At 41.7% G+C, this 26,014-nt stretch overlaps 1 protein-coding gene across 2 annotated transcripts in view; it reads right to left on the bottom strand.

The window, feature by feature from the left end:
• Positions 1-26,014, bottom strand: part of LOC102778858 (plexin-A1-like) — a 304,340-nt gene that overhangs the window by 135,277 nt on the left and 143,049 nt on the right. For both annotated transcript variants that reach the window (XM_006785272.3, XM_006785273.3), the window contains exons 5-8: positions 13,355-13,455; positions 9,822-9,945; positions 9,349-9,502; positions 6,110-6,209 (exon numbers count right to left, since the gene is read on the bottom strand). In XM_006785272.3, coding sequence (XP_006785335.2) covers positions 6,110-6,209; positions 9,349-9,502; positions 9,822-9,945; positions 13,355-13,455 — 479 coding nt within the window. The remainder of the gene's footprint in view (positions 1-6,109; positions 6,210-9,348; positions 9,503-9,821; positions 9,946-13,354; positions 13,456-26,014) is intronic.

Here is a 26,014-nt window from a genome sequence, read left to right as displayed (position 1 = left end):
AACTATTGATCAAGACCATTTTTTAAAAACTGAGAAGAAAGTCTTTGAAAGGAAAAAAAAAAGTGGTGTGGCTTAAGACTTTTGCACAACTGAATTTAGCAACATTTGAGCCAAAGAGACAATCCAAAATTTCTATACTGGAGAATTCTAAGCATAAAATGCACTGAAGGAAGTCCAGCTACTATGACCTGCATTCTTTGCAGATTATGGACATGTGTAGGTGCATTTGAAATATCAACACGACTTATCACACCGTGGCAGCCCAGCACTGACTTGCATCAACATAGTAGCACAAAATTTCCAAGAAGCACAACTGCAGCTTCCTTCATTAAGACTTTATTTGAGCTGTCAGCAAGGCCAGAGGGCGGGTTACTGAAAACAGCCAGGAGGAGAGAGCAGGAAGGAATCCTTGGTGATCCACTCCTCCCTTCGTATTCTCCATGCTTGGAGGCTTAAAGTTAAACTAAGCTGGCAGACCAAGATAAGCCAGTTTTTCTATAACTTTAAGAAGAAAAAAAAAAAGAATGCATACACATTCAAACATGGATTACCAGACAAAGACGAGGCTATCATGGTCCCTACAAAGAAGCAGCGGAAGGGAAAATGCCATGGCTAGTAATGCTGTTAATATGAGAAGTTTCAAAGTTGTTCAATTACTTTTTGGCTCTGAAGTCTCTACTTGATCACTTTCCTCAAGTGATTTCACATCAGCGGTGTATTAAATTACACTCTGCTTTCTGTCAATCATCTGACACCCACAGGAGCAAAGAGAAAGTGTTCACTTCATAAACATGTTGCAGAGAGAACGCTTAAATTCAAGCTCGCTGTCAAGGAAAAATACAAAAATTAAAAAATACAGAGTGACAGAAGTAGAAATGTTCAGTAAATCCCCCCCCAAAAAATTCTTTCAATTAAAACAAGTCATAGCTATGCAGTCTTTACACCGCTTCTAAACTAAATGTCACTTAACTGGCTTGAGAAAAGCAAGCTCTAATTACATGTCCTGTCAGTCCTCACTCCCATATGCTGTCATTGTACTCAATCAGACCTCCGATAACACCCACATCCACCAGAGGAACTGACTGAGAACCTGCGGGGTCTTTTTTTCATTATTGTTTTTTATTTATTTAACCAGCATCTGGTTATTACTGCCACCTCCAACTTCATCGTGAAGCGAGTTTCTTGATAGCGCTGTCTTTCTAAGCCTGTGTTACCTTCCTGTTGTGGTTGTTCGTTATATAGAACCAAGATTTTCTGCTCAGCAATATCTTGAGCTAAAAGACCAAAACAAATAAAAAAAACAAGAAATAAAAAGTAAAACATAATTAAAACGAGTATTTTATGGCACCTTTGAAGCCAAATTCGCCCGGGCTTTAAAGGATTGGACAGGAAAGTGAAAAAGAGCTCGTACTTAGTTGGGAAAAAAGCTTCAAGAGATATAAAAACCTCAGCAGTAAAGTCAAAGAAGAAATAAATCACAATACCACCTTCTTAGTTTGACTGACAAGCGATCTCTGATAAGTCTAGTTCAAGAACACCACAGTAACGCAAACCAGGTCCACCAAGCTGAAGGACAATTGCTCCGCTGACAATGCCACCCTGCTGCCGGAAACACTGACTTTAAATTGGATCTCAGCCTAATCCTCTTTCTGTCTTCGGGTCTATGTCCTTGGTTTTTTAAATTTTCGAGGGTTAACTCTTAAATCGCCCGCGCCGGAGTACCAAAGCAACGGCAAAGGCTTCATATAGCCAGAGTTAAGCTGGTGAGACTAGACTGAACTGCAGCGTGAGGTTTTTAATCAATGCCAGTGGATTTCCATGGAGGGAAGGGTGGACTGAGGTTATGCTAACAGTCTGGTGTTTGTTAACAGAGCTGGTGAGCCAGTTCCTCCTCACTATTAACTCCGGGCTTGATCGATTTCCCGTTGCAGGTCAGTGCGCGTGCACATTCACAAGCAACGAGCGTGAGAGCTCAGACTACAACATCGAGCTAAGGCAAACTTATGCACGCAAGTCATCACCCGTGCTGACATCGAGGTATTCCTCCTGGGTCACCTGGGCAGTGGAGACTTGTCCTACAGTAGAGCTGTTGATGCCTGGACAACCGGCTTGGGTAAGTGGCGGCGCTGCTGCAGTGCAGTCAATAAAGTCCCCTGCTATTTAACAAGGCCCAGCAACAGCTCCGGGTCAAACGCCTTTTCATCTTCTCCAAGCTTTTGTTCGAGGGAGGATGGATCGATGGAACAAAGCTGTTGATGTGCGTGCAACGGCCCCGCTCAAGCATATATGAAAGGAGGGAACGATCATATCCTCATTTAAATCTGGTCAATGAGGATAAAGTCACGGATAAAACTGCAATTCTGTCTTAATTTGCAGGCTATGCTTTTATCTGCAGCTCAAACAAACATGTCAGCATGTGGTGGGCCCAAAAGCGACCCATTTGAGGCATGAAGCTGAAAGCTTTTAACGCCGTAATCAGTACTCGAAGCAGCTATAAGCGCAGCGTGATTTTGATTTAGAACCTCTGATTGGTTTGATAATGTATCTCGCAGATATCTGCCTGTGCTTCATGTGCACGGTGCTGCTTGGAACCCGGGGTAGGCTGGCTGTGCTATGTGATCTATAAATAGGCCTCTTTGTGTTTTATCCAATAAAGCTCCAAAGTGAGTGGCAATAAAATGATGCATACATCATTAAGTTATACAGCAGCACGGCAGCCAAATGAGAAGTTTAGATTCTCACCAGGGGACTCAGACTCATTATACGGTATTATTGCATCTTGTCACGGCAATGTCCAAAAGCAGTAAGTCTGCGAGTCTCAACCCTCAGTTTAATTAAACCAGGTCACATTCACTTAAAACCCAGACCAACAACTTATTGTCTTAATATCAACAAGTAATGATGTAATGACAGAAAAGTTTAACTATAAACTTTTTTTTTCTAGCAGTGGATAATAAGTGGGGCGACGGGGAACGATGGGCCTCAAAATAAGAGCCCTTTCCAGGGGCTGGAGTGTGAGCCGGTCCCCCTCCCTGGAGTGCTTCTTTTCACTGCATAGATTTCAGCCCTTTCATATTGTAATGGTCATGGTGGCCTGAGGCTGTGGCGCTAACCTTTTAGCTGTGTGGGACGCATTATTCCCGACACAATGGGCACAATTTCTGTTTCGTTCGGCAACACTCGGCTTTATCTCTCTCTTTTTTCCTCTTGAAGACTTCTTTCTCGCTCGTCTTTTCCCGTCACCAGCTCTCCCAGAATGTGAATTTCCTTCCCCCTCCAGCACCCTGCCACCTGTTTGTTTCTATGCCTCTCTATATATTATTCCTCCTCCCGCACGCTCAATTAAACTATTCCAAACCTCTTTTTTTAATGCAAATTTCGGATATTGTATATGTAAACACCTCACAGCGCAATTCACCCGCGCCAAGTACTGTGGCTTCTGTCTGCGTGCGCTCCCTCTGACTGTGCGTGCACCTGTTTTGTGTGTTTGCACGAGCGTGTGCACTGCTGGTGAAGCTGGTGCCCGCATCCAACTTTGAGCCCGTCTGGGCGCTCGCCTGCAGGCCCGCTCTGCTTGTGCATCTGTGCTGATACAGTACCACTGTTGTGCGTTTGCTGTTGTGCTTCTACGCTGGGCTTTCATCCGCCCATCGCGCCCACGAGGATGACTCGATTACCGTCCCCTGAAAGCAGCGACTTCTTTATCCCGCTCCCTGCAGGCGGAGGTGGTTGTTGGGCGGGTCAAAGATTTTGAGGTGAAAGGTGAAGAGTATTGCATGACACGCGGGTTTGTGTTACAGCTGGCAGTAACAGCGCTGTATTATTATTATTTTTTTTAACAGTCCAGCAGAGTCTTGAGGGGGCCCTGCAAAGCCAACATCAAAGGCTTAAACAACAGCATGCCTGTTTATGCTGCAAAGAGAGCGCGACTAGGCGGGCTAGTTAATCAGGGGTAAGCAGCATAAACACACACCCACACACACATTAGTAAACATGTCCTGCATGCATACAAATATGCATAAATAGGCACTCTGGTGCTCTTTTTTGCAGTTACTTTGACACATCCTGCATGCTCTTTAACAAACGGAAAACTACACACACATTCACAAAAAAAAAAAAAGAATCAAAGCCATTCAAGTAGGCCTGGAGGCCCCGAGAAGTGGCCCAGGTGAGCGCTCTCTCCAAGCCCACTCCATTATGACCATCTCCACACAGGCACCTCAGCTAGAGCTAATTAACGGCCTATTACTATGCAGATATATGCAGGGCCGAGAGCAGAGCGCGAGCAATAAATGGGCTTGATGAACGAGAGAGAGGCAAGGAATGGGAGGTGTGCAGGGGGCAGAGACGGGTTGGGGCCAGGTGACAGGGAGATGGGCAAAGTGATGAATGAGAGAGGAGAAGTCAACAGGCAGACAAGAGGACAGTGGGACAGCAGGAAAATAAAAGAGAGCTGTAGGCTGCAGGGAGTGAGGATCGGATGGTAGCAGGACAAGGACTCTTATAATGCTGGTGAATCAGTAATTAAAAGCTACTGTCATGACTTAACATATTAAACCCTCATACAACCCACATACAGTAAAAAAATGACAATTCTGCACATCTTTACATAATTCTTTTGTATTCTTCTATATTCTGTATTGTATATTCTTTTAAAATATAAAACAGGTGTAAACACTGAGAGAGGAAGTGATTCTTCAGTCAATCATTGCCAAGAGAAACAATAAATCTACTTTAGTTATACTACAGATGCTTTTTTCATTTCAGGTTTATTGATGCAACTGGGAGTCTGTGCCAGGTGGAAGTGAATCGAATGCGAGAAAGAGAGGAAAAGTGTGTGCGAAGTCCGAGCACTGACTTCAGGGGGAGCAGCCAAGACTCATTTAGCAAATGACATTTTATTTATTTTCATTTAACCTTTATTTAACAAGGCAGGACAATTAGGAACACATTCTTTCATTCATTATCAGGATGATCTCAGTACTCTGTCACTCTCTCTAATAACCCCTAGTCCCCCCCTTCCTGTGTACGCACAGAAAGACAAAAAAAAAAAAGAAGAGTGTCATGTAGAAATTGTTTTTGATAGAAATTTAGTGACAAAAGAAAAAGTTTTTCCTTCCCACTTTCGCCAAGTGCTTGCTTAAACTGAGTCAGTGATTTTGGAGGTTTTCACTGTATTATTGTAGAGTCTTTACCTTACAATATAAAGCACCTTGAGGCGACTGCTGTTGTGATTTGGCGCTGTATAAGTAAAATACAATAGAATTGAATTGAAAAGACCGTTTACCTCTCCTTGTTTCCTGTCTTGCACCTTCTTTTTAAGCAACAGACACAAACATGCATATAAAAACCTGCTTTCAGAACACTGTTGAAAAATCTACCAGTATTCCTATACTTAAATTAGGGATAATATGTTTCCCAGGAACATGAGTGACGTCTTTTTCCTCCCAAGCTTGGCTGCTCTTCTAAGTCTTCCATGGTTAAGAATCGATTTATTATTTCACTCACCAGTAGTCCCTTCATTGCTTTAGATTTAATTAACTAATTGATTTGTAAAAAGCTTGAACAGATTGAATACTGAATTAGAAACGGCTGCATGGTTTTCTCTTGATTCCTGTATTAAACCAGTTATTTGCAGTATTTTAGCACTTTTTTCTTTTAAAACTTCAGCCACCTGTTGATTTTCATCTTGCATCTGACCGGCAGTATGATCTTTGTATTGAGGTTTTGGAGACATCTGTCAAGTAACTGTGTGATGTTAACTTTTTGGATGTGTGACAATCATGGTGACGATGAAAGATCAAGTAAATAAAGGTCCAGTTACACAGGCCAGGACCATCTGGCACCCAGCGATCTGAATTCTGTATTTCTGGACAGGTTCTGAACCGGCAACATTCAAAAAGCACTGTCAATCAGTAAAGAAATATGTATTTTTCTCTAGCAACCAACATCCAATATGGATGACAACTCTTGAGCAATGAATGATGTCATTGAGAAACCTCAATAGCTATTTAAAAGAGTGTTAAAGCAATTTAACAGAGAAACTAAACATAAACTGATATTTTTCTCCTTTCACCCCCTCCTACTTAGCAACAAGCTCTCAACTTACGATTGGTGGACGCTGCAGTTGTAGAAGACAAAATCCACACTGGCAAACTTCTTCCCAGTTTCCTTCGACTTTAGATACAACTTTATTATGCGTCGGTCACCTACAAAGTCAAACATAACAAACACATTGTGTTTTATTAGTGTTTTTTTTTACAAAGAATGTCAAGTGGCAAAGACGAGTAAAACCCACTGCATAATAACCGATCCAAATAAATGAATCCACATTCTTTAAATATTACGAAGGTGTGCATTAACGTTTAAAGATCTGTGGAGCTTTACAGGCACAAACTCAACAACAGTGTTTTACATTTTAGTTCTTTGAACAGGATCAAAAGGTACTCTTTCATACAACAACACTGGTACCATCACACTAGGAGCAGCAATGCATTGTACTGGTAAATTTGAATTATTAACGCCTTTTCTGCAATCTTCACATCAGTGGGCGTGATTGGACCCTCTGCTGAGACAGTTCTGACCTCCCTACTCTATACTCTACTCTATATTTCCATAGTCCATCTATAACAGTTCGTATATGGAAAATGTTTCATGGCCCCAGGATCAACCTGGTCCTAGTCAATGTATACGCTTTCACTGTTCCTGTAAATCTGCAGTTTTGGAGACAGCACTTCTGCTGGAGAGTAAAAAGAGCTCTGAGCAAAATCTATTTATTAGAGTTACTCAGTGGCAAAAACACTTACAGCTGTCTATATACATTCATGGGCTTTCAGCGGTATGTTTATAAATGTGCTCATTCTAATTTTGATAATCGAGAGGCAGTGGGTGAAGCCGAAGAGAAAAATGTCTTGTGTCTCACACAGCTGAATAAACTGTCAAATTAAGCAAACAATTCATATTTAGCATCGAGCAAAACTGTTCAGCTGAAAAGCCCGTCATGGTCTCCCCAAACAAAAGTTTGTTAGAGGGCTGAAATGTACAAATGCAAAAAGTGACACTGTGTGATCTAATAATTTATGTCCACCTGAAAGCAGGACTAAATTACTGCAGCAGATTTGAGAAAGCTTCACACAGTGAACATGACTGAAATCCTGATATCATTTTTCTGGTCAAAACTGGTTACCATTCGACCGTAAGAACTGAACTGTAGACGGATAGATGTTGATATTGCTTTCATGGAGAACTAGTCAGACCTTTTCTTAGAAAGTGATAAATATAGATCAGACTATTGCAATGGAGAAATTAAAAACATATCTTCATATAATAATAATAATAATAATAATAATAATAATAATGGATTGGATTTATATAGCGCTTTTCGAGACCCTCAAAGCGCTTTACAATTCCACTATTCAGTCACTCTCACATTCGCAAACTGGTGGAGGCAAGCTACAGTCGTAGCCACAGCTGCCCTGGGGCAGACTAACAGAAGCGAGGCTGCCATATTGCGCCATCGGCCCCTCTGGCCAACACCAGTAGGCGAAGTGTCTTGCCCAAGGACACAACGACCGAGACTGTCCGAGCCGGGGCTGGAACCGGCAACCTTCCGATTACAAGACGAACTGCCAACTCTTGAGCCACGATCGCCCCACGATATCTTTCTAACATAGCTTTTCTAAAACAAGGACAACTAATCTGGTTAATGCATGACTATGAATAGATGGCCACACCTCTTCTAGACTAGTTTTACCGGACCAATACTTTAAAGACTGTCTCATTTGTTGCACTGTGAAGTTAACTTGTCAGACTGCTACTGTACATGCGTTGGCTTTCTACCTATGATGTTAGCATCACACATCCAGAGATGCAACTGCTTCAGAGCAGATCAGTACAAATGGTCCCAAAAGGCTGAGATCACGAGTTTGAGAAATTACCTGAGTGCATTTTTTAATTTTATGGACAGGATTTCTAGGCGCAGCCAAGTGGCGGAGGGCTTTCACTTCGGTGGCCTCAGAATCTCATCTCTGCTTTTCGTGGAAGATGTGGTTTTGTTGGCTTCAACGGGTGAGGGCCTCCAGCTCGCACTGGAACGGTTTGCAGCCAAGTGTGAAGCAGCGGGAATGTGGATCAGCACCTCCAAATCTGAGGCCATGGTTCTCAGATGGAAAAGGGTGGAGTGCCCACTCCAGGTGGGGGATGAGTTCCTGCCCCAAGTGGAGGAGTTCAAGTATCTCGGGGTCTTGTTTGCGAGTGATGGGAAAAGGGAGCCGGCGATCGACAGACGTACCGGTGCTGCGGCCGCAGGGTGAGAAGTTCAGCCATCTGGGAGGTGGTTCAGGCATCTGACAAGGATGCCTCCTGGGCACCTCCTGGGTGAGGTGTTCTGGGCATGTCCCATATAGGAGGGAGAGGAGGCCCCGGGGCAGACCCAGGACACGCTGGAGAGATTATATCTCTTGGCTGGCCTGGGAACGCCTTGGTGTTAGAGGCTAGAGCTAGAGGAGGTGGCTGGGGAGAGGGAGGTCTGGGCTTCTCTGCTTAGGCTGCTGCCCCTGCGACCCGGCCCCGGATAAAGCGGAAGAAGATGGATGGATGGATGGCATTTTTTCATCTCATTGTTTCTGTTCACAATATTGTATTTAATTCTACACTTACTGATCAAAAAAATATTGATAAAGAAGCTTTTTTTTAATAGGGTAAAACCTTTCGCTTGGAAGGATGTCCAGGCTACATGTGTTAAACGTTAAGCCAAGAGCTGCCCACACGGGCACTTTATTACTATGAATCACTTACGTAGCCTCAGAATAGTTTAACACAGTTGTAACCCAAGCTAACAGGAGCTAGTGTCAAAATAGTAGCAGTTTTTGAATTTGCTAGCTTACAGTATATGGTTGGCTGTAAGAGGAGGAGGTCGTGAATGTTGCTGTCACCACTGAGGGACAAAAAATTTGTTATGTTTCAAATGCAAGTGCTGTATTTTCATGATGCAGTTTGCTGAAAAGGTAAAAAATTTGACAACTAGGTCTGTTTTTCATCTGAATAAAAGCCTTTTTTGTGTTGCTGCCCAGAATCTGTGTCAAAGTACATCAGTGGAAGAAAAAAACCCTAAGGCAGCTACTCCCAGCTGGCATTTTCCATTACAAAAAAATTAGCTGGACTCAGACACCAGTAATGAATCTACTTTTAAAAAGTTCTCAGTTTTCTTCATGTAATAATTATGATATGAAATTACATTTCTTTTTCACTTTAACAGATAAATAAGATATTCATTTTGAAAACAAAAGCCAGACATTTGTGAAGTCTACGTTAACTCCAACGTCATATCTTTTCTGACTTATTGTCTACCTTGGTCTCGCGTGATGGGAGCGATTTCTTTCGTCGAAGGAGACAGGCAATAGATGCGTCCGCCGTAGATGCGCCCTTCCGTTTCTACGTAGTCCTCAAAGGAGCAGTTCACTCCAGCAGAAAGACTCGGCACATTCTGTGTCTGAAGCACAAGCTAGCGAGAAAAAAAAGACAGAAAGCAGAAAGATGAGACACAGCAGAAATTTAAATCAATACACTTCATTAGTAATGGCCCAAAGCAGAAAATGCTGCTCAGACGTGTGGCTCAAAACGCACTTTTCAGCTCATACTCAAAATGACTGTTAGCTACAACACAAAACAAGCTTTATTTAGTCTCATTTCACATCTGCCTTATTCATTTTTCCCAGCCATTAATCTTTACCCCACTCATCTTATACGAGGACCACGTACAAATTCACGAAGCCTCTATAGAGTAGCTGAACAGATACACAAGGTCAGACAGTGCGCTGTACCTGCACTTCTGACATGGTGACGGAGACGGTGTCTGGCTGGATGGAAAGTCGGACACACTGTTCGACTCTGGTGGTGAAACGCTGAGGCTCTTCTGCTCGTTTGCAGCGATCCTTCCTCGAACATCTAGAGACAAAAAATATGCTCACATAAGCAATAAATGAGCAATAAATACCTGTGTTGTACATGAAATTCACACCAGTCTTGATTCCTTGTTGTGCTTGTATATGTAGAGTACATTTTACTAAGTATCACAGCTAAAGGCATTTGGTCCAAATGTGGCTTTTAAGCACTTCTCAGTTGGGAAGAGAAAAAACAGCGAGATCACTGATTTATTGGATAACCCACAGGATGCTGAGTTTCAGACACCGACTCTGTTCATTAGTGAGTGCATAGATGCATGGGAATTAGAAGTAAATTGCAAAGGTGCATATAAACAACCTATGCAGTTACAAGTTTAACACAGGAGAAACAGGAGTATGCGTTAATGATAACATGACAACCACACATTCAGCACTTTCTTAATAGCAACAGAACCATAGTGTGGTCATCAGTATGCCTATTTGTACTTATAAAGCAAGCATTGAGTTAATCAGAGCTATGGTTTAGCAAAGTCTACGAGGACTGATTACCGTGAAGACTGACCATGCATAAGAGTCAAACATAAAGTCCAAAAGAGCAATAAACACGTAGAGCAAGGCATTAGTTCGGGCAGAGCACTGAATGTACTTGCATTCACTGACTGGCACCAGCTGCTCATTCATGCTTCACCATCAGCGGCTCATTCATCAGCTGCTTGGCTACCAGCTGACCAGAAATTCCCAATCATATTAACACTGGTGTACATGCTGTCCTTTACAACTTAACACTTTTCACTGTTGCTCCGCTGAAACCTGGATGTCAGATGTGGCACAGCTTTTTTTTTTTTTTTGGTTGTTTTTTAACCCCAGCATCCTCCTTATGTGCTAAACATTTGGTAATGTTTCCTTAATTAAGCTTTAATGTCGAATTACTGCACGCATTTGTGAAGGGGAATTGGATCTCCCAACCGAATCCTCGCTGCCTTTTGCATTCTTTTAGTGCTCTCTTAGAGAGCAGAACCTTTTCCACTAAATCAAACAATATAATTAGCTATAAATGGTCAATTCCTATATGCAAGTGTTTCCGACCAAATTAGCAGAACAAGGTTTTAGAAAGTGGCTACTGAAGAGAAAAGGCCAATTATATCCTCAGAAAATGAGTTTAATATTGAAGCTAATGTAGGCTGTGAGGGGCCAGTTTGAGGATGCTGGAATCTAGAGAAAGTAGTCAGATTATGACTTCCTTTGCCAGATGTACAGATAATTACAACACCAGGGGTGAATGGAAGGAGAGACTCTTCAAAGCTACAATAACTTTTTCCTTCAACACATTATAGAGTGTTCAAAAAATATTAAAGGGACACATTTAATCAAGAGTTTAGCATCAAGTCAATTAAATTTCTGGGATATTGATCTGGTCAGTTAAGTAGACGAGAGGGTTGCTAATCAGTTTCAGCTGAGAGCTGGGCAGGACCTTAGAAGATCCTTAACCCATCAGCAGGACCAGTGTCTGCTCCTTTGTGCAAGGAGGAACAGGATGAGCACTGCCAAGGCTCTAAAAATGACCTCTAATAGAGATTGAAAATGTGACGTCATTCAGGGGTAAACCCGCAAAGGATTCTGGGAACTCGTGGCAAGAGGTACTAGCGCACGCAGGCTTTCAATTGAAATTACATTACACAGCGATAAAAAGAAGCACAAAAAATGGCAAGAAGCTGTTGTATTATTAACTGCAATAGCCGGTCGCATGACAGCCACGGGAAGCCGACGGGTGAAGAGATCGGTTGTTATGGGATTACGTCGTTGAAGAGAAATTGTTCGAGCCATGTTTCCGAAGTAACAAAGAGGCGACAGATGGCCTGGATTGCAGCCATTCAAAGACCAAATATAACGTCCCAGAACACTCCAGCACACATGTTAGTCTGCTCCAAGCATTCCCACAAAGGTCAGTGTTTTGTTGTAGTTAATACGTCATTTTTCATAACATAATTGGTGATATAGGTTACAAGCACGTCTGGCGCTGAACAGAAATGGTCGCGCTATGCTCCTTTGTTTATTGTGCATAAATAGTGAATTGTCCTGACACAATATTGCGTTTCGCTTCTGTTATTACCATGGTACATTGACAAAAACATATACTTTTATTTACAGGATAAAACAGGTTTTTTTGTATCACTAATTGCCCAGTACGATTACAGCATACAATATTATTGTCACTACTACATTTCTGTAACGAACCAGAAATTATTTCCACTACTAATTAATTACCGTTGAGCTCAAAGGTCCTATTAATAAACGTTTAACGAATGTGTATTTATGAAGACGATTTGTGAGACTGGTAAACTTATGATACGTACGATGGTCTTTCGTTCTACACGGTGCATTTCAAGGTCCTGTACCCATCCGTCGGTAAACTGTACCTGGGCTTGTTGCAGTGACCTGAAGTTACTAAACTTCATGAGTGTATGCACTCACTCCAAGAACCGTATAATTATAAATATGAGCGTGGTGAAAGTTGGGCAGCACGCTAACGTATTTTGTCCACTCTGTGTGCTCGTAAGGGTCTGACCCTTTCACTCCTTTGATTTTTTCCTCGTATCTTTTCTTTGACTTTTCATCAAGTCTGTCTTTGTACGGACCGGCATTGTTCTCCTTCGTTTTGTACATAACTTTTTGGGGGGACAAAGAAAAAGCAAGAAGGTATTGGAACCAGAGAATGAACGTTTTGCAGTGCTGCAAATGCTTACATTTGATACTACTACGGTAGTTGGATTGTTTTGCCACGAGTTCCCGGCATGAAATGCGCGAAAGTCACGTGGTCTGTCAATCTCTATAGGACACTGGTGTGAAAGTCTCTGACCAAACAATCAGAAACAGACTTCATGAGGGTGGCCTGAGGGCCCCACATCCTCTATTGGGCCCTGTGCTGTTCACAGATGAGAGCAGGTTCACCCTGAGCACATGTGACAGACGTGACAGGGTCTGGAGAATGTTGTAATTTGTAATATTGTTCAGTATTTACCATTACCTGTAGGTTGATAACACACTCCCCACCGAGATCTGATGTGCTTTCAAAGTGTTGCTTTATAGTAAAATAGTAAAATGAGAGCATTCATACCATGTTTATGAATAAGTCACAGGTCTAAGCCTCAGTGTAGGTGACACTGAGTGACACATTTTTGTCAATTATTGATCCAAGAAAAAACAGATACACTTATATAAATACAATTTTCAAAAGAAAGTCATTATATAAGGTGTTAAATCACGGCATTTGTTGTGTTAGAACACACTGACAAATGCAGTGCCAAAACAGGTTCACATAATGTGGTTACCATGAGCATAAACAGGCAGAACTCACAACTCTGTTGAAGTGACAGACTGTAATTAAGTGCAGAACACCCACTGAGCAACCACCGGAACAACTACATACGAGGCAGTAAAGAGTATGCACTTACACATTATGCAGCACACACCAGCCACAGTGAGGGTCTCCTGATCCCAGACAGGCTCCACAGGAAGTGTACTGCTCACAGCTCTCCACTGGTACACGGGTGACCTAGGAAGAAGAAGAAAAAAAAAACCCACGCACATAAGCACGCATTCGGCAAACACACTTGGTTAAAGCTGCACAGAAACCCTGTTTACACCACCTTCAAACAGCTTGTACTATATAGGGTTGGTATAAACAGGATCTACTGGAGGTGTCCTGCGTCTGGAACATGAGATTAAAGGAACAAGCCCACTGTGACTATCACAGATAAACAGCTCTGAAAGTGCTGCTTACAACTCCATACTGCTGCATATAAAGGTAGCTAGAGGGAGAAAAGTAGAGGTCTACAAACATGTAAACACACCCTCTGAAGAACTTATCTCTGTAATACATATACTCTGTGCTGCCCACAGTTCTGATGCAAGCAAACAATTTGTGTATTTTTAGGCATTGATAATTTCTCCTTGTCGCGTGCCGAAGAATAAAACTCGGTTGCAATTTATTCAAAGCAAAAAGATCTAAGAGCACTGCGCAGATTGTATGCATCAAAAATCAGCTTAGCCCCTCAGGATTAGAGGTGCTAATCTGATCATCAAGATCAGATTCACACTCCCCATAAAGACTGCTGTTCAGCCTATGATGATGAGCTATAACTAGACACATATAGCAAGTTTAGGCACATTGCTTTGTGCAATCGTCAGTGTAGTCATCGTTTGGTTGGGTAGTGGATTCAAGGATCAATACTGGAAGGAATACTGAAGGATTGTTGTGGAATTTGACGCTAAAGGGTCAAAATCAACCTGCTGATGTGGCAATCGCATAAGAATTCCTCTAGCCCGACCAACAGTTTCATTTTTTTGGCTTCAACTAGGATTATCTCAGCTAAAAATATTCGAAATTGCCAGTTGACAAGTTTTATATAGGGTGCACTAGGTACTCGCCTGCCTACAGTTGCTGTGCAAGCACTTTGCAAACCACATCCACCCCACCATTCCTTATCATACTGTATCTAACTCAATCAAGGTTGTATGACACATGTTGCCACTGCTCTAGAAGGGCAGTGAGGTGGGCCTTTCCTGCATTATGCTCTTTCCTATCTGGGTATGGAAAGGCAGGAAAGTCCCAGAATAAAAAAAACAAGCAGGTTTTATCTTTTCTGAGTCCGATGGGGTCCTCTTGGGTCCTTGTGATGTAAATTTCAAGATCAGACAGTGAGTGCGAGGTCCACGCACACATCCGCAGAGAATTCACTTTACAATGCATCAACTATGCATACGTCCAGGCAGCAGACTTCAAAGAAGTGCAACGGTAATGACAACTCGGTCATCGGGTCTCGAGCTGTCAGTGTCTGCAGCTGAGTATAATCCAGGCTTCATTCCACCAAATATGAATTACCGTAGTAGAGAGCAATCCTTTTTTGACTATAGTGCTCTAGACTTAAATGGGAGCTACAGAGTTTTAGTGTGTTTAAAGCAAAGAAGCAACCATGGTGAATTAGTGTAGGTTGCAGCTTTTTTTTGCCTTGACCCACATTGAGTCTGTCTGTCTTTGTCTTTACTATGTTAATTTTGACAATTCTTTTCTTATTGAGTCCCTTACAACTCTCCCAAACTAATGAGTGTACATTCAAAATTAGCTAGCGTAAAGCTGTAAGGCCTTTTCTGCAGCTACATTTTTATTAGGCTGTCTGTCACTTACTCCAAAAACTACATAAACCAGCTTTGTGTAGCACTCCAGTGAAAAATAAGCAATAACCAAATGCACGATACTGTGGTACTGTACTTAACACCATTAAGATAAACATCGAGGATTACTCCTTTTGTCTCCTAAATCTGTCCTAGCTGCCATTTGTGTCTCTGCATGACTGCACTAAGAAATAAAACTATGAAACCTGATCTCTTGCATAGGAACTGGGGAACCTCTCTATCAACAAGGACATCAAACAACATTGTCCAAATGTATCAGTCTCTTAAAGCGCAACTGAAGATATATCTGAACATCAGGCCACGATAAAACTTGCAGAAATTAGCATTGAGAAGTCAACGGATGGCTGCAATTATTATTGAACATGCATGTTGTATACTGCTGCCTTCACCATCTGTTTGCAAGATAATCGGGAAGGACAAGTTACACTGGATTATACCCAAAGTGTAGAAGAAGTTGACTAATTATCCCTTGCAAAATGCTTTAATCACACCTGTGCACATTCAGGTTTAATCTTTTTCTTTTATAAATCCGTAATCTGCAGCGTATCGGAATCTGTGTATTTTATCTGAACTTACTGGATGCTGTTTGGCAGTGACAGGTAGACTGGCAGACAGGAAACTGCCTCAGGCAAGCACACACACACAAGCACACGCCAGTGAGAAAGTTACTCTCTGGACTAAATTGAGAGTTTGAGACAAGTTTTCTGGGGCAGTTGTTAAATTCTTAAATACATCACTGACCACCCAGGATGCATCCACACACGAGAACGTGCATGCACACCTCCTGCTTCCTCAGATAGGCGAGGTACGACATCAATAACACTGCAGAGGCAGGAGGCACACCAGGTGAGCTGGAAGGTGGTGAGGATGAATTCTAATGGCAGCTGCAGACGCAGCAGTGGAAAAAGCTTCAAAGAAGAAACCCTACCTTCACCGCACCGTTTTTCAACTTATTAAACTTCAAATGTTGAATCATGCTCTTTTCATGTCTTATGCTTGATTGATCAGACATTGCATATGTTGGTTTTAATGTCAACATACTTTAAAAAAAAAATTCCAATTTCCCGTACTCTCTGTTGCTCTGCTTACAGTACCTTCCGCTGCTCAAAATCTTCCCCATTCACATGATTCTCACCTCCCAAAGCAGCCTCTGATGGCCACCAGAAGAGCATTTGGGTAGGAGCTGCTCAAGTTGTAGATAGTATGGGGAAAACAGTGTCTCTGTCTCAACTTAACAATGAACTCAATCTGCTTTGATGAACCCTACATGAGTGTCAGGTCTATCCTTTAATATTTTCATGGCTCAGTCATACTACAGTAAAAATGGGACGATAACCTCCTTGCAAACTGGAGAAAAAAATCTGTGGTTGCCAGGTGACTGCACTGAATTTTTTCACATTTGGTGACCGACTGCGAGTATTTGAAGCAACCAACTGGTCACCCAGAGGTTCACCATACAACACCCTTTACCTCTGGGCGACCGGTCATCTTTGCAAAAAGATCCGTCTAAATAACTGCTGCATGACTCAAACTCACTGCAACCACTCTCAGACAGATTGGTGAAGGTTTGCAAATAATTTCAGTCTAACTTATAAATGCAGGACTGGATTAAAGTATAATGGGAAACTCCGTTCCTTATATGAGCCAATTGCACATTACATCCCAAGACAGCTTTAATACAAACAGCAAATACCGCAACTAGATGTCAGTAATCCCGGCATCTCTTGCGCGGTCTGTACATATCCTCCTCCTGTGTCACTCTAATGTACAGTTGGACACAATAGCTTATGGCAGATTCATAACATGGTAATAGTAACCTGTGCCTGGTAACTATTATAATGCTACCATTACAAGGCCCATGCCCCTTACAGGACATCAAATAGCAGCAAATTGCAGTCATTACTTGCGCCTGGACAAATACCACGCTAGTAATACAGCCTATCTGATAAAGGGAGGACGGAAAGAAAAAACATGTCATGCTCAAGCACAATAGCCAGGGAGAGAAGTTTATTCAATGGGATTTTGTGATAGTGGGCCAGATGATGTATTCCATTGGAACAGTTCAATTATTGAGTTTTAGAAAACAGATAATGGGATGGGAAACGGGAAATGCTCAGCCAAAGACTCTTTGTCTTACTGAGGTGGCTGGGGAGCATTGGCGTGTGTGTGTGTGTGTATGTGTGTGTGTGTGAGCAAGACAGTACATAAGTGAGCACCACCTATTTATATTAAATATGGCATTTTCATCCGTGGCCTATTTGCTGCTGCCGAGGGGAAACACATTCATCTGTGGACAGTGGCGGGAGGTGAGGCTGGGGGAGGACAGGGGAATTAGGAGAAGAGGTAGTGGAAGACAGAAAGAATGAGATCACGGAGGGAAAATGTCCATTTTAAACATTCATTTTAGTCTCCAAATGATAATGGACAGTGTTTGAAGGGGGGGGGGGGGGGGGGGGGGGGGGGGGAATATCCCCAGCAGCATTCAAATGCTTTTTCTCTTTCTTTTTTGCCATGTTTCCAGAGTGGAGGGTGGAGAGAGAGCAGAGCAGAGGAGATGACTGGGGGGAGAGTTTATTACAAATAAATAACTGCTACAAATGAGCCTCTCTCATTTGGGTCATGATAGAGAGCCTCTTAATTTGCCTAGTGGCAGATGAGAGGAAGGAGGAGGGTGGCGGTTGTGGGGTGGGGGAGGTGGATTAGATGGAGGAGGGTGGAAATGAGGAATACAGGGAAGGATAGATGAGAAAGACACACAAATGTAATTGCGACTGATGTTTCATTCCACATATGGGGCCCTTTTGGTCCCAAGCTAGCTGCCGCTATAGGCCTAGCTGTAATTGTCCCATCTGTATAATATGGCGAGGAATATAAGGCGCTATCGCTACACAATAGGCTGATGGATGAGCCCAATTCTAAGACGACTGCACAAATGCACACATGTTACCAGCAACTAAGTGCATGCAAACAAGCTATCTGTGGTAATGTAAGCACGCTGAGGTGCAGTGTTTGAGTGTACAACTTCAAAACGCTGTTGTAAATTACACTTTAAATTATGTGCAAAGGATACACCGAAACGATGCTGGATGACTTATAAACACACAAAAATAATGGGCAGTCCGAATATCAGTTTCAGTAGTGCTTGTTTAAGAAAAAAAATAAAGTCTCATAACCATCCCCCTGTTCTCTGCCTTTCTATCTTTCTGATATGCCCTCATCTGTCATGAATTTGGCTGGACAGACCAAAAACACACCAAATGAGGCCATAGATCACAAGTAGCCACTGTGAGACACAAACTTGGGCAGAAACAGGCAGAGAGAGGGGAACAATACAGAGCTTAGCAAGAAAACAAACTCTTGTAGAGTCAACCCTTTAAAAGTGCATTCTTCCTTGCATAAGTTCACGTAGTACTCACATTCCCAAGATGACAATAAAGGGAAACACTGGGTTGAGTCTGTGTTGAGAAACTCAACACCCTACTGTTTGTACACCCTGTTTCCAGTATTTATGCTAAGCTAAGTTGATTATTTACTATTTGCAGTAGAGCGTTAGCATGTGCAAGATGAAAGAGATGAAAAGATCTATATAAATAAACCTATAAAACAAACATATTATTTTACATATATTGTCTTCTTAGCCACAGATATGCATGATTCATGGCACCAGAAATCTGCACGAGCAATGAAACTAAAATGATCTAGGATGGCCTCCTAAGTCCTTCTTGACTTCCTGTCTCTTTATCTCACGCTCTCAGTCACTGAGATTTTACAAATCAGCTTCAGTCTGTTTCTTTCTTTTTTTTTTAAACCCAAGTCACGCTGTTGCTCCCAACCACATTAAGACTTCTCCATCGCTCTCCGTTTCACTGTCTGTCTCTTTGACTGTCTCACAAATCACATTCTGATCAGCCGATCAGTCATCTCTCTGCCTTCGCTGACAGACAGCAAGGATGTGTGTGCATCTGTGTTTGTGTGTCGGTGACGAGAAAGATATGTCATCTGAAAAGATGCCAGTGCAATTTTTTTAAATATGTAAATGCACGCCGTCAAGTCTTTCAGATATACAATTAAATTCAAGATTTCAAAAGTTCTCATTCATTTTTTTAAGGTTTTAGACATCAGTAGTGCCATCAGTGTTCAAAAGTCTTAAGCCACACCTTTTATCTTTATATTTTCCTTCCAAGGAGCTTGACTTTATTGCCATTTCTATAGTGTTCTTGAGAAATAGGATTTCTGAAGGTCTTTCAAAGCTTTTTTATGGACATTTGCAGTTTATTCATTAATTTTTAGTCCAGTCTTCATGCCTGAAAAATTTGAAAGTAACATTTTTTTGTTTGTTACACCATTTAACTCTGGCCAATCAAACATAAAAAAGGCCCCTAACTGACAGAATGAACCAGTGTTGAACCAATTTTAAAGCACTTGTTTTTTTTTTTACTAGCCGCCAGTCACATAATTACATAAATTGTTCCCATTTCTTGATTTGAATCAATTACCAAACATAACACCGTTTGACAAGCACGAAATAGCTTTTTTTTGCAGCAACAAATTGATTTCAAAAACTTGCTAACAGCTAAAACCTTGGCATATCTCAGCACGGTGTGCATCATGTCCTTATAAAATGTGATTAAACGGGTAGGGTGTATTTCGAAAGAAGAAGCAGCAGGACTAAAATACTATCTACAGCAGATGAACAATGTCTGAAAGTCATGTCCTTGAGAAACAGGAGACCTGACATAAGGACCTGAGAGATATATCTGGCCCTTCAGTTGATCCATCTACCGTTTGCTAAAGTCTTACTAGAAATGGTCTCCGTAGAAGGGTCGCTGTCAAGAAGCCATTCTTTCCCAAGGAAGGGAAACAGGGAGAAAAGAGTGAGATATGCTAAATTACACAAGAACTGGACTGAAAATGAGTGGAGGAGTGGAGGTCTTAACAGAGGTACAGCAGTAAGTGTCCACGGCCATCTGCAAAACATGGTGGAAGCTCTGTTGTGATGTGGGCTGTGTTTCAGCAAGTGGTGTTGGGGATCTTGCCAAAAGTGATGCCACTAGATTTGCAAAAAACTACCCTCACATTTTGATTCACCACACAATATTATCTGGAAAACATCTGATCAGCAATAGCTTCATTTTTCGGCATGACAATGATCCGAAACATAGTGCCAGTGGAGTGAAAGCATACCTGGAAGACATATAATGGAACACTATGTCATGGATTGGCCTCCCCAGAAGCCAGAACTTAACGTTAACGAATCAATGTTGAAGCTTCTTGAACTGAACAAAAGGCAGCCAACATCCAAGAACAAGAGCTTTGAATGACCTTTAAGAAGCCTGAAGAACTATTCATGAAGACTACTAAATGAAATGACAAGAAAGACTAAATACTACTTTCATACTAACTTTCAAACTCTTTAAAATACTGTATTTCCATGCATTTTCTCTTCTTTCGCACATTTATAAAACAGGGTTTGGAGATTTCATTTTGATAGTGACGTGTACTTTCTACTTTCTAGTTTCATTACATGTCCAACCTATAACATATCCAGTGGGCTTCACGCAGACTGTTAATGAGCACAGGAGCAACCGCCATCAACACTTCGAGCAGCACTTCCTCTCCTGTTGTCAACTTTAGAAACAGTCTTTCAGAAAAGGCTGGAGACACTTTTTTTCAGCTGTATATGTGTGATGTGAAACCAATTATATGTCAAAAGATATTTTTTAAAAAGGGTGTTTTTTAAAAGCTTATTCATGGATAAATCCTAAAGCAATTCATAGTTTAGTTGAAGCATTACACTTGAACTTGAGAGCCCAGCACACCAGAAGGGCTTCGATGTCACACTCAGAGACAACATTTAAATAATATTCAGCGTTAAAAAAATAAATAAACCTCCTTGTCACCAATTTCAATTCGCCCATGCAAACAAATGCAAAGGCATGCTCCGAAACTCAACTCAACCAATTAGCTGACAGGGCCAAGGGCATTTCTAGTTTCCTCATCTCATTATTTTTCCTGTACATGTCTTCAATAACACTTTTTTAGCCACTTCAAAGTTGGAAAAACACCAGGGAAAGTCTCATAAAAGAAGCACACAGCACTCTTTTCTGCATGACCTCCAAGTACAGTAAATGCTGAGTGAATTGAATATGAACCTTGTCTGATGTGGTGCCAGGGGTAGGGTTTCTGTACTGTGCAGTACAGTACAGCTCAGTACATTTCTGTACTGTAGCAAAATCGATACATGGAGGTACATCATTGGACCGTTATGCCACTGTCTGAGAGGCTTCGCAGGGGAAGGAGGGGGCGAGGCCATTCGCTGCTAACGTGCGACCTAATGAAGCTGTTTTACAAGCGCAGTGGCGTGACCTTGCCCTTTGAGTTCAATAGTGTAAATCTGGTCATGATGTTACTACATAGCAAAGATCAGAGACTGGGTGCTGTCTGCGTCAATACTAGAAGTAGATCAAAAATCCTCAGGCTGTATTTGTCCGGCTGAAAATAAAAGAATAGCTCATTATCACGGGAATTAATGAAAAGGAAGCTGCACGTTAGAATCAGGGCGGATAATTATATGATAAGTAAGTCCTTTGGTGCAAAGGTACAGTAGAAATCAATAGATTATGAACTGTAATCCACTTAGTCACTTGCTTTCAAGCAGTTAGGTGATGTAATCCATAGGGACACGCAGGGAAAAAGAAATATCTGTCTTGGTGACGTCATCGACAGAGGGTGATGACAGTATGAAAAATCTCCCTTTAGCGCGCGGCTTTTATTAGATCAGAACAATTTGAACATGTAACGAGGAAACAACAGCAATGATAAAATTGATTTAGTGCCGCTGCTTGTTTTTATGAGCACAAAAATGATGCGATATCACTGAAAAGACAGAGACGGACCCAAAGCTGGAGGCAGACAAAGATACATGGAGTGAAAGAACACCGTGAGGCTGTGTGTGTGTGCGTGTAGGAGTGTGTGTCTCACAAAGACACAAAAGGAGCCGTGTGTAAATCCATCGCTCGCTAATCGAAAACTCTCCTCTCGCGGTGAATCAGTTTTATGTTTTTGCACTCTACATTCGCGAGCCTTCTTATATGTGACTCACTGCTGCTATACAGATATGCGGTCTATACGCTGCAGTCCAATCCACTACTTTTAATTATGTGCGAGTGAATATGGGAAAAGGTAAATTGCTCTGTCAAGCTGGGAAATGGGCTTTTTGATGTTTGAGCTCTCATCACTTGGCATTTCTATTATTCAACAAGGAGAGAAAAATGAAGGGATGAAGAGGAGGAAGAGAGGAGGAGGAGAGGACAAACAACACCAAGGTACACCTCACTCCTGAATGCGACTGTCACAGAGTATGCATGCACATCAGCCAGCAGGGTGGAGTATCGCTGATCATCTTGTAGCGGAAAGTTGTCTCTCATTGATGCAGATCAAGCGCACCCTATGTTGCAAAAGCCCTCCCATGTTTGGTTTAAATAAGTGAAAAAAACTTTCATCAAATCAAAAACACACCATGTTTCGATATAAAGGCAACTGGCTGCCAACATATAACGACTTTACACATTGATGATGTCAGTAATTTGTTTTCAGCATGTGCTGCTCCCCTTGAGAGGCCGAAAACGCCAAAGTAAAACAATGCTAAGACATATTTACATCTTCAGGCTGACTTGGACTTCTGCAGTGAATCTTTGTAGAGCCTATGTGATTATTTGCTAATTACCTTGTGGTCATGTACCGGTTTTATATAGGCAGTGCGAGCCATGATAGAAGTCTTTCTACTTCTTATACAGTCTCATACGGTCTCCCTCCAGGAATATACTGACTCAATAATAAATTCAAAAACTGTAGGGAAAAAAGTAGCTGGAAATGCACAGGAGAAATTGACAGTACTGAACAGGCCAAACGCAATAGCTGCAAGCTGTTGCGTTTGGGTAGGTTAGGTTTCGTTATAGGGCATGGGTGGGCAACTCCAGGCCGTGAGGGCTGGTGTCCTGCAGGTTTTAGATCTTACCCTGGGTCACCACATCTGAATCAAATAATCAGTTCATTACCAGGCTTCTGGAGAACTACAAGACATGTTGAAGAGGTAATTTAGCCATTTAAATCAGCTGTGTTGGATCAAGGACACATCTATAACCTGCATGACACCGGCCCTGGAGTTGCCCACCCCTGTCATAGGGTCTCAGAGGAGCTTGCAGTTATGATATAACTATGGTGTAGATTTCCCCCTAGTTTTGGCCCAAACCGTATAAATAGGACGGCTGCATCAGGAAGGGCATCCACTATAAAAATCTGCGCCAAATCATACTGCATATTATATATGAAACAGGTGTTTGTTAAAATAATTAACAAATACAGTTTATGTCTGGCACAATAAAGTCATTACAGTGTGATTCCCCACCTTACCTCGGGATCCTACTGGACATAGACTACCATCTGGGAGTTTCTGAGTAACTTTCGAGATGCCAGAAGTCTGAATTCTAACCTGTTACTCAATCTTTGAGTAACAGTTCTATTCGGAGCCCCAGAAAAAAATGCAGAAGTTTATACATCCCAAGGCTTGGCGAGCGACCTTAAACCCTAACACATTAACTAGTGTCCAAGCACCCTCTGGCTAGGAAGAGACTCGTCATCGGCAGGCCAAGAAGGCTATGCACACACTCTGATCCTTTATTGTCTGGAACACAAGTTCACATGCAGCGGTGAGGGGCAATTCTCATTCTACTCTCTATGCTCTGTGAAGCCACCAGTGGGAGAGCAGTTACCACACAAACTCACTCTGACTGAGAGAGACTGACATGCGAACCCTAAAAGAATATTGCAAATACGAAGCAGGAAGAGTTAGACAAAGGAACAGAGCATATTCTCCAAACCAATTATATTTTCCCACCTTCTCAGCTCTCACCCACTCTCGCTCCCTCCTTTTCTGCTTCATTCTCTGGCTGGACTGTAAATTTGGAAAGCTCTGGAAGTGAAAGGCCATTATCTGCTCTCCTAGGGGTTGGTCAGTCCATTTTGTCTTCTCTGTCAATTAGTGTGATTCTGACTTTCATAGGAACAAAATTACACAGGCAGAGAATATACAATTTAAAAAAAAAAATAAAATTCCACTGCGGCATTGGTCTCTAGCAAAAATGAGCTTACGCGTCATGTAATTCTGTCAACATTCAAAATGTTGACAGATGGAGATGGATGGCGCTTAGTATAACTGAATGCAACATCAACAGGAAATTAGCTAAGGTTTAAACAGAGGGAAACAACAAGTGTGTCTCCCTACCAGCACCATTGAAGGTCACAAATTAGCATACCTTGACTGTTGTTCTTACTATGAAGTTAACTGTCATTCAACAAACTCTCCAGGAAGTCACTATGTTCCAGAAACCTCTTGTATAACTGCACCTTGTTGTTTTTGTGTTTCTGTGTGGATTTCATGAGCAAAATTACGAAAATTGAAACATAATGTACCTTTGAGATCTCCTAAAGCTAGCTTGCGCTTGCTAGCTCTTAATATTTGATATTGGAGCGGCACTAGTCATTATTTTTACTTTACCCGACCCTGGATTCGTAATAATAATCTGCTCCTCGGGTTTCAAAACAATTCCTCTTTAAAGTGCAGCAAAAAGAATCCTCCATGTGAATGCCTGCACTTCTTCACTGGCTACATTAGTAAAATGTAACAGATTAACTTGGATCGTGTCATAGAGGAAGCATTGCAGATTCAACAAGGCTTCTCTCCTAGCAGCTGACCTCCTACTGTCACTGCACTAACATGCAGCAGACATATCAGTGCTCATCAAAAATAAAACACTACCTTTAATAATTGAAAATTACTTTCTGGTAGCAATAGCAGTTGCAGATGAAAGGAATTAGAAGGGAAAATCTGCAAATGCTCTCAGCATGAACTTTCTTCATCCTGCTGAGCAGCTGCTAAGCACTGCTGGCAGAAGCAGTGAGTTGTTGGACAGAGGCCTAAAGTTGTATTTGATATCATTTAGAGTGTCTTTTCACAGATGAATATTCTTTGTAATCCTCAAGGTAACCCAGAGCAATGTATAGTGCTAAAAAATGAAGGGAACACTTGAGCAATTTTTTAACTTTGACTTTTGTGACGTTTGGTGGTATTTTGAATCCAGTCTTCAAAAGGTTGAGGATTATAGTTTCCAGTGAACGTTATTATATCATTTTGCCCTCATAAATTACATAGCTGGGCTGAGACCTGACCTACTGTACTTGTGTTACAAAGGCTCTTTTGTTATCTGAATGCTGGGTAGATAGAAAAGAAATACAGCAGCAACACAGTTTTCTTTTCTCCCTGCACCCTCGTGCTACATTCATATAATTTCAGGCAGATGCTGTACAGCTTTTGAAGAATCAAATATTTTATTTTTATTTTATTGCATGAAAGGACAAGACCACGATGGTAAAGTACAGACTGAATCCAGAAGAGAAAAAGAACATACTATACTGTTAACAGAACTTAGGCTTTTGCAAGCGTCTGGACAGACAGCATGCTAACACAAAGCTCGCCAAGAACCCAGAGTGATATTAAAGCCGAGTGTCCCAACCTTGAGAAGTCAGGGTTGATGCCGGTTCATGTTTTTGTGTCGATCACTTTGAATTCTTTTTGTCCATTTTTCCTTGTGTTGTCAGCTTTGTATTTATATGTAAGCACTAAAAGAAAGATCCTCTATGTGTCCTCTTTGGGATGATGACGTTTGTGTTGGTGTGTCGGACTGTAGCTTAAGGTTTCAATTGTTAACTGGTAATTATTAGACAACGCATTTCAGGTCATTTTACAAAGTAACAAGAACGCAATGTAACGATTAGTGTAACATAATTACTTTCTCCAGGTAATTAAGTAACATATTGCATTCGATTCAAAGAAAGTAACAAGCAATGTGTAATACATTGCC

The sequence above is a fragment of the Neolamprologus brichardi genome, chromosome 20, assembly GCF_056152115.1.
Source record: "Neolamprologus brichardi isolate AB-2024 chromosome 20, ASM5615211v1, whole genome shotgun sequence".
Taxonomy (NCBI): Eukaryota; Metazoa; Chordata; class Actinopteri; order Cichliformes; family Cichlidae; genus Neolamprologus; species Neolamprologus brichardi.
This window is presented reverse-complemented; position numbering and strand designations above follow the sequence as displayed.